Below are 9,441 nucleotides of genomic sequence, written 5' to 3'. Positions count from 1 at the left end.
CATCCGCACGCGCAACCCTTCGTGATCCTCACTGGCTTGCCGCGATGCAGGAAGAGTTCAACGCTCTTCAGCGGAACCGTACCTGGACGCTGGTTCCTCGGCCTTCTCATGCCAATGTCATCAGCGGCAAGTGGGTCTTTCGCCATAAGACCCGCTCAGATGGTACACTTGAGCGCTACAAGGCTCGTTGGATGGTCCGTGGTTTTCGGCAGCGCGCTGGAGTCGACTTCACCGAGACGTTTGCCCCGGTTGTCAAACCGGGCACGATCCGCACAGTTCTCCAGCTGGCAGTTTCCCGAGGCTGGCCGGTTCATCAGATGGATGTCTCCAACGCCTTCCTTCACGACCATCTTGAGGAGCAGGTTTACTGTGAGCAGCCGACCGGTTTCGTCGACGCATCTCTTCCTGGGCATGTGTGTTTGCTGTCCCAGTCTCTCTACGGGCTCAAGCAAGCACCTCACGCCTGGTACCAGCGTATCGCTGGGTTCCTTCAGACATGGGCTACAACGTCACTCGCTCGGATGCCTCATTGTCCGTCTATCACCGCGGCGACACGACTGCATATTTGCTCCTCTACGTCAACGACATCAACCTGACGGCCTCCTCCGCAGTCCTTCTTCAACAGATTACTCCCCGGCAGCGTGATGAGTTTGCCATCAAGGACCTGGACGTATAGCTGGCCAAATGGGCCGGGTTTTTTGGGCCGGCCCGTGAGCACGCCGGCACGGCCCGCCTTGGGCCAGGCACGGCACGGGCTAAACGGGCCGGGCCAGGCACGCGGCACGCCCTGGGCCGTACCTGGGCCTGGAGGCTGGGCACGCAGGCCGGCACGGCATGGCCCGATTACTTTTTTTTATACATTTATATATGGCCCAATATCTAAAAATAGGCTAAAAACCATCACTGTGTCAAATAACAGGCTAAAAATATGCAGCCCACCGTGCTAAACGGGCCAACATGCCGGTCCGTTTACTAACTGGGCCGTGCCTGGGCCTGGGGGCGCAGCACGCGGGCCGGCACGACACGGCCCGTATATTAATCGTGCCCTGGCGGGCCGTGCCGGGCCAGGCATGATTATGATGGGCTGGGCCGTGCCGTGCCGGGCCGGGCCGTTTGGCCAGGTATACCTTGACGCTCTACATTATTTTCTTGGCATTGAGGTCATTTGGCGACCCGACGGCTTCTTTCTTCATCAGCAGAAGTATGCGCACGAGCTACTTGAGCGTGCCGGCATGCTCAACCGTCACCCTGTTGCTACTCCTGTTGACACGAAGGCCAAGGTTTCTGCTCTCGAGGGCTCTCCCGCGTCGGATGCTCCCTTCTACCGGTCCATTGTTGGTGCTCTTCAGTATCTGACTCTCACTCGGCCGGATTTACAGTATGCTGTTCAGCAGGTGTGTCTGCATATGCACGCCCCTCATGACTCAAATTGGACCCTCGTGAAGTGGATTCTCCGTTACATCCGCGGCACGATGGCTCTTGGGCTTACTCTCACGGCGTCCACTTCTTTGGAGATGGTGGCCTACTCCGACGCGGACTGGGCCAGCTGCCCTGACACCCGTCGGTCCACCTCTGGCTACTGCGTTTACCTCGGTCCTTCACTCGTCTCGTGGTCGTCCAAGCGACAACCTGCGGTTTCGCGCTCTAGCGCGGAGGCTGAGTACCGAGTTGTGGCTAACGCCGTCGCCGAGTGCACCTGGCTACGACAGTTACTTCAGGAGTTGCATCATGACGTCTTCCAGGCTACGGTTGTCTACTGTGACAACGTTTCTGCGGTGTACCTTTCCGCCAACCCCGTTCATCATCGTTGGACTAAGCACATTGAGCTGGACATTCACTTTGTGCGCGAGCAGGTGGCCCTTGGACGTATTCGGGTCCTCCATGTTCCGACTGCACAACAGTTCGCCGATGTGATGACTAAGGGACTGCCGACTTCCACCTTCGACGAGTTTCGTTCCAGTCTCTGCGTCTCCGGCGCCGCTTCGACTGCGGGGGGTGTTGAATATATTGTGTACGTATATATTGTGTATTGGGTCCACCTTCTAGTTCCTTTGTATAGTTGAGGTTGTGGCTCCTTCTGTACTCATATATACGTGCCTGGTGCACCGATCAATGCATTGTGTTGCACAGACTATTCTTTTCTTTCTACAATCGATCACTTGATTCATATCACTTTAAGATTCTTCATGCCCATCCCATAACGCGTAACACAAGCTAACCAACCACTTCCAAGTCCCCTGCCCCAACACCCCCACCCATCGCCATCCTTTGAGCCCACCCATCGCCATCCTTTGAGTCAATTTGCTGGGACGGGGGACGGCGGTGGTGGCGGAGCTGCAATGGCGGCTGGTGACGGAGATGCGACAGTATGCCCCCGTGCTGCAACCACGGGGTGGTCGGGAGATGCAATGGCGACCTCGGCCACGATGATGACCTCAGGCACGACAATGGCGACTTGTTGTGGCGCGCCGGCACGAGCAACCGAGGGCAAGCGTGGGTCACGAGGACGGTCGACGAGCGCATGTTGTTCTTTTTTCTTTTTTTTTCTTTTGTGAGACGAACGAATGATTGTACGGTTTAAAAGTGGCGTATCGTGTGGTAGTGCAGCGACCGGCCGGCACCAGCACCTATCACTCGCCTAAGCAGTACTGCGCCTAAGGAATAATGGGCAATATGTTCATGCTTTAACAGGTTCAGTAATCACACAATATATGCAGGCAGTCACTCATAGAAGCACCAGAACACTGCACGAGACATCAGAAATAAAAACACACATGATATTCCAATGTTTCTTTTATTTCACATGATTCCCTTGATGATTGTGTCACCAACTTATTTTGTTTCACTGCTTACATGAACCAGAAGGAGTTTGCAAGCATTATTACTTTCCCTAGTTGGATGCTCATTTCAGGATGCCAGATGCTTTGTAGGATTCGACGCTGTCTCCGAGGGTCTTCTCTACAGGCCTGAAGGTCCACCCTAGCTTCTGAAGTTTCTCTGAACTCATAACGTTACCTTCTTCCACCTCCGTAAAGCTGCAAAGCAATTCGGAGAGAGCAAGTTGCGCCCAAGTTAAGTATGGAAAAACATTTGTCAGAAGGAAAAAAAAGAAGCAGGATACTTCCATATCGTAAGCATTTTATGATATGGTGACAACATCTTCTGTTAAAAGTTTTTACATTTCATATCGTAAAATACATGTACTAAATTGTATGTGTAGTTGCTATTACACTTTGAAAAAACTGACAAACTTGCTTATCTCAGGAAAACATAGATAGAATTATATTTATCCTTCCTTTTCAGGGGGTGCCATCTAGCTTGTGAGGATTGAAATAGTAGTAAGATGAAACAAATTTGCCTGCTGAGAAAGGCGCTTACTTTTTGGGATAAGTGTATGTTGGATATAAGGTCTTCAGAATGCTTATGACAACAGAGACTTTTATTCGTACTGGACTGCAGATGTACCGTCCAGATGCCGCTGGATTTTTATATGCCAGAAGAAGAGCATCGGCAACATCACGAACATCTACCAGATTCCAGCTTCTATTTTCCACAGTCTCATGTTCTCCTGCAAAAGATAAGTATTTCATTTTACTGAAACAAAACTACATACACGCCTAAACTAGTTTGGTCTTTTGAACAACTTTGATTTTAAAAGTACAAAGGTCCATTGTGCTATGCTTGGTTCAGTTAGAAACAAGCAACAGAGGGCAGACATCATCTTCTGATGCCCAAGTTTAAACAGAGCAATATTGACTCATTTTTGTACTGTTTCATATAAGGGCATGTATAAAACAAGCGAACCCTAAGATAAACACACCCACCTTTGAGATATTTAAGGAGAATTTTGCTGCTCGCATTCACTGTAGACTGCATCAAGGGGCCAAGTACCAACGATGGTAAAATGGCTACAACATCCAGCCCAGTTTTTGCTGCATAAGCAAAAGCCTCACGCTCTGCACGCGTTTTGGAAAGCAAATACCAGTCCTGCCAGAATGACAACACAGATAACTTATTTCAAACAGGTCATCCAGAGCAAGGAAGGAATTACAACGAGATACCAGGAATAGTTTGTGCAGTTTGCTGAAGAACATCATATTGTTAGCACACAAAGGTTTACCAAATGCAAAGGCTTACTTACCTCACCCTTTCTGCAGAGATCCTCGTCTGACCAGCTGTCTTCAGTAAATACTTTGCCCTTAGGCCAGTTAGGATTATTGAACACAGCGGCACATGAAGACACTATGACAACTCGCTTAACTTTTGCCTCGTAGCAAGCCTTCAACACATTCAGTGTGCCTGTTACAGCAGGGGCTATAACTTCTTCCTACAAACAAGTAGAAGTGGGCAATAGATTGTTAGAATACACACTTGAATTTGCACACCTCACTCACACGTTATATGCCCTGAATTCAGTATGTCTCCTATGAATAAGAAATGGTCCCTTTTTAGGGCAGAATCCTTGCATCGATCTAGGCCTCCTCAGTTTACCTCAAAACCCCATTAAACTGTGAAGCACGTGTTCTTGAGAAAATCACCTCGGGATTCGTTGATCTGCCAGAAGGGACAGGGCTAGCAACATGGAAGACGCCCTCACAGCCGGCAACCGCCGACGCAATGCTGTCGTAGTCCATCAGGTCAGCGCTAAGCAGCTGCAGCCTTTCCCCAGCACCTTCTAGCGCCTTGAGATGAGAATTCTTGGCATTACCTGCAGCATGCGGGCACACACCACCACCATCACAACCCTTGCAATTTTTCAGAAATTCAAGAGCTACAATACAACGTCGGAGGTCAGCAACTACATGTCAACGTTCGGTTCTCATTTTTCAGCAACTATACATTCTATCGATCTATTCATAATCCTACATACTCCTGCATAAGCATATATAGATCTTCGATGGCACAGCCCAGATGAAAAAGAATATTCGGGAGTTGGTAGGAAGGGCTGGCCGTCGGATTGAAGCGAGGAGGTCGAGGGCTCTTACCGGGATCGCGCACGGTGCCGCGGACGGTGTAGTGGGGCTTGGAGAGGAGGAGCTTGACGAGCCACGAGGCGACGAAACCCCCTGCGCCGGTCACGCACACAACGCTCGTCTTCGCCGCCGCCTCCATGCTCCTCTCTCCCTCTCTCTGTCTCTGTCTGACTCTTATGCTCTACTAGTAGACTAGTACTGCTCACACTGCGCGGCGGTAAGCCGGTAACGGTGGTAGTGGTAAGTGCGTTTTTGTGGGTTTTTTCACTGTTTTAATCCATCTGGCAAACTTTAGCACGATTTGACCCGCTTCTGAAACTTTTTTCGTATCTGACCCAAACCGAGACGCCAACATTCGCGGCGTTCTGCTTGCACTGAAGACGCCGCGGACCCTGGCGTTTGGCACTGGCCCACCTCTCTGATTAGCAGTTTGACCGTCCAACGTGGCAAGTGTCGACCCCGACCCTAGACGCCGTGAACCTTGGCGTCTACCCCCCCCCCCCCCGAGAGATAAGTGGTCACGAGAAAAGTGTGTGGGGCCTCTCCACACACTCTCCCAATCTTCCATCCCGAGAAAGAAGAACAAAGGAGAGCTCCCTCCTCTCTCTCCCACCTCTAGGCTCACTCAAATCCCACTCCAAATTTGATTTTCCTCCGTGGATCTTTCTCTCCCTTGTTGTTTGAGTTAATCTCGCCCGGATCCCTAAATTTTGTTGGTAATTTCTTGTTATTTTAGTGGCATTATGTAACCCTAGGTGGCACCTTAGTTTCTAGATTTATTCAAATCCTTTGGTATTGGATGACTTGTAATTAATATGTAGTTGTGGTAGTAGTAATGGGATATGAATTTTGTGGGTACAAATGATGGATTTGATAAATATGATGGTTATGGTTAGGTTATGTGTTAAGCTAATGACATGATTTATTTAGTACATAAGTTTTAATTTGTTTTTGATACACAACTCATTAGGATATATAGCTGTCATTGCTTCATTAGAGTTGCATAGTTTTTGCAACTATGCATTATAATTGTCATTTCATCTTGTTTGTTGTCCCTTTTAGATGGATGATAGACTTGTTAATGTTTCATTATTTGGACAAAACGTCATTTGTGACCAAAACTGCAAGTGACAACGAGGAAGTGGTGGTATTCGACACAAGTCCTAGTTATGATGAGGTTGTTATTAAAGTAAGAGATAAGTTGAATTGGATGGACCCCAATGATAAAGTTGAATTAATAGGAAGGTATGATGTTGGGGTGGGAACAAAATCTCGACTGAAGAATATGCCTATCATCCCCGAGTTGCATTGGGGGATATACAAGGGTAAAGTTGCGGCCTCGGAAGACATGTCACTTGAATTGTTTGCTACGAAGGGGCAAGGTTCGCGGCTTGATATTGACTTGAACCGCCAAGTGTCCTCCCCGTGTAGAAGTGTGGCTCGTGTTGTGGATAGTGACGAGGTCTATGCCCCCAATACTTCTAGCCAACCGCCACCTAGCCAAGAAAATGAAGTTGTTGGGCATGCTCTTGAAAAAGTTAATGAACAATATGTTGATGGTCATGGTGATGTCCAATGTGGTCATGGTGATGATGATGATGACATGCATGAGGATGAGACTCATGCAAATGAGAAGGAGAAAAAGGAATGACTGAAGCGTGAGGCGGACATGGCATGCAAAAACAAGAAGATGGCTCAAGAGGAGGAGAGAGTTAGGAAGCTTGAAAGGGCTCGTCTTGCACTAGAGGATGGATGCAGTGATGATGATGAGCAAGAGGATGAGATTCATGGCAATGACATCGGTGACTTGGAAGCGTTTGTCAGGCAGCAGGACATGGACCGTGAGATCCCATATGGTCGTGCATATGCATATGACTCGGATGATGAAGGTCCGGAGGAAGAACTGGACGTGGATGGATTCACGGAGAGAGAGAACCGTATACACACAGAGGTGACCGGTTTAGAAATAAGAACTCCATTGTTTCGTGATCTCAGGCTGGCCCACAAGGCGGTAGTTGATGGTGGCATGAGTAAGGCGATAGAACCAAGAGCTTTCCCGGAACCGGGCGAACCAAGGGTCAAGGGTGAAGACGAGAATGCTTACTTGAAGAAAGGGTTGAAGTTTGTGAGTTTGCAGGCCTTCAAAGTATGGCTAAGTGACTATGCTATTAGGAACCATAGACCATATCTTGTTGGGCACTCGGACCAAAAAGTGCGTTACTCCATCCATTGTGACAAAGAAGGATGCCCATGGGCGGTCCATGGAAGAAGAATTAAAACCGGGCAATGGCTGTTAACAAGTTGTGTGTGTACTCACTCGTGCAGGCCACCGTCAAAAAAGAAGCCTAAAACACATAGTCAACTCACGTCTGAGTTTCTCGGGTTTAAATTAATGAAAGAAGTATCAAGTGATCCAACCGTGAAGGTGAAGCTCCTCATGACGACGGTGAAAAAAATGTTTGGATACAAAGTCAAGTATGGGAAGACATGGAAGGCCAAGTCAAATGCTTTAAGGATGTTGTTGTTGGGGAACGTAGCAGAAATTCAAAAAATTTCTTACGTATCACCAAGATCTATCTATGGAGAGACCAGCAACGAGTAGAAAGGAGAGTGCATCTACATACCCTTGTAGATCGCTAAGCGGAAGCGTTCAAGTGAACGGGGTTGATGGAGTCGTACTCGTCGTGATTCAGATCACCGATGATCCTAGTGCCGAACGGACGGCACCTCCGCGTTCAACACACGTACAGCTCGACGATGTCTCCCACACCTTGATCCAGCAAGGAGAGAGGGAGAGGTTGAGGAAGACTCCATCCAGCAGCAGCACAACGGCGTGGTGGTGATGGAGGAGCGTGGCAATCCTGCAGGGCTTCGCCAAGCACCTACGGGAGAGGAGGAGGTGTCACGGGAGGGAGGGAGGCGCCAAGGGCTCAGGTGTGGATGCCCTCCCTCCCCTCCACTATATATAGGGGCAGGGGAGAGGGGGGAGGCGCAGCCTTGCCCCCTCCTCCAAGGAAGGGGTGCGGCTAAGGAGGGGGGAGGAGTCCATCCTCCCCAAGGCACCTCGGAGGTGCCTTCCCCCTTTAGGACTCTCCCCTTTTTCCTTTATCTTGGCGCATGGGCCTCTAGGGGCTGGTGCCCTTGGCCCATGTAGGCCAAGGCGCACCCCCTACAGCCCATGTGGCCCCCCGGGACAGGTGGCCCCACCCGGTGGGCCCCCGGGACCCTTCCGGTGGTCCCGGTACAATACCGATGACCCCGAAACTTGTCCCGATGGCCGAAACAGGACTTCCTATATATAAATCTTTACCTCCGGACCATTCCGGAACTCCTCGTGACGTCCGGGATCTCATCCGGGACTCCGAACAACATTCGGTAACCACATACAAGCTTCCTTTATAACCCTAGCGTCATCGAACCTTAAGTGTGTAGACCCTACGGGTTCGGGAGACATGCAGACATGACCGAGATGTTCTCCGGTCAATAACCAACAGCGGGATCTGGATACCCATGTTGGCTCCCACATGTTCCACGATGATCTCATCGGATGAACCACGATGTCAAGGACTCAATCAATCCCGTATACAATTCCCTTTGTCTAGCGGTATGGTACTTGCCCGAGATTCGATCGTCGGTATACCGATACCTTGTTCAATCTCGTTACCGGCAAGTCTCTTTACTCGTTCCGTAACACATCATCCCGTGATCAACCCCTTGGTCACATTGTGCACATTATGATGATGTCCTACCGAGTGGGCCCAGAGATACCTCTCCGTTTACACGGAGTGACAAAATCCCAATCTCGATTCGTGCCAACCCAACAGACACTTTCAGAGATACCCGTAGTGTACCTTTATAGCCACCCAGTTACGTTGTGACGTTTGGCACACCCAAAGCATTCCTACGGTATCCGGGAGTTGCACAATCTCATGGTCTAAGGAAATGATACTTGACATTAGAAAAGCTTTAGCATACGAACTACATGATCTTGTGCTAGGCTTAGGATTGGGTCTTGTCCATCACATCATTCTCCTAATGATGTGATCCCGTTATCAACGACATCCAATGTCCATGGTCAGGAAACCGTAACCATCTATTGATTAACGAGCTAGTCAACTAGAGGCTTACTAGGGACATGGTGTTGTCTATGTATCCACACATGTATCTGAGTTTCCTATCAATACAATTCTAGCATGGATAATAAACGATTATCATGAACAAGGAAATATAATAATAATCAATTTATTATTGCCTCTAGGGCATATTTCCAACAGTCTCCCACTTGCACTAGAGTCAATAATCTAGTTCACATCGATATGTGATTAACACTCAAGGTCACATCCCCATGTGACTAACACCCAAAGAGTTTACTAGAGTCAATAATCTAGTTCACATTTACCATGTGATTAATACTCGATGAGTTCTGGGTTTGATCATGTTATGCTTGTGAGAGAGGTTATAGTCAACG

At 49.0% G+C, this 9,441-nt stretch overlaps 1 protein-coding gene across 1 annotated transcript; it reads right to left on the bottom strand.

Annotated features, from left to right (window-relative positions):
* Positions 1–2,778: 2,778 nt before the first annotated feature.
* On the bottom strand, positions 2,779–5,203 carry LOC123157015 (cinnamoyl-CoA reductase 1). Its single transcript, XM_044575237.1, has 6 exons — positions 4,986–5,203; positions 4,539–4,708; positions 4,142–4,327; positions 3,825–3,987; positions 3,379–3,568; positions 2,779–3,035 (listed from the first exon to the last, which is right to left on the bottom strand). The coding sequence occupies exons 1-6, from the start codon at positions 5,110–5,112 to the stop codon at positions 2,903–2,905; spliced, it is 969 nt and encodes a 322-aa protein (XP_044431172.1). The 5' UTR covers positions 5,113–5,203; the 3' UTR covers positions 2,779–2,902.
* Positions 5,204–9,441: the final 4,238 nt, after the last annotated feature.

This window comes from Triticum aestivum, chromosome 7B (assembly GCF_018294505.1).
Source record: "Triticum aestivum cultivar Chinese Spring chromosome 7B, IWGSC CS RefSeq v2.1, whole genome shotgun sequence".
NCBI lineage: Eukaryota > Viridiplantae > Streptophyta > Magnoliopsida > Poales > Poaceae > Triticum > Triticum aestivum.
The sequence above is the reverse complement of the archived record's forward strand: the minus strand, read 5'-3'. Positions and strand labels throughout refer to the sequence as shown.

Excerpts from the sequence above, each read along its gene's own strand:
- LOC123157015 (XM_044575237.1), bottom strand. The coding sequence starts at position 5,112 with ATGGAGGCGGCGGCGAAGACGAGCGTTGTGTGCGTGACCGGCGCAGGG. Across the intron at positions 4,709-4,985 it reads CGGCACCGTGCGCGATCCCG|GTAATGCCAAGAATTCTCAT; the intron begins GTAAGAGCCCTC and ends CGCATGCTGCAG. Across the intron at positions 3,036-3,378 it reads ACATACACTTATCCCAAAAA|CTTTACGGAGGTGGAAGAAG; the intron begins GTAAGCGCCTTT and ends ATTGCTTTGCAG.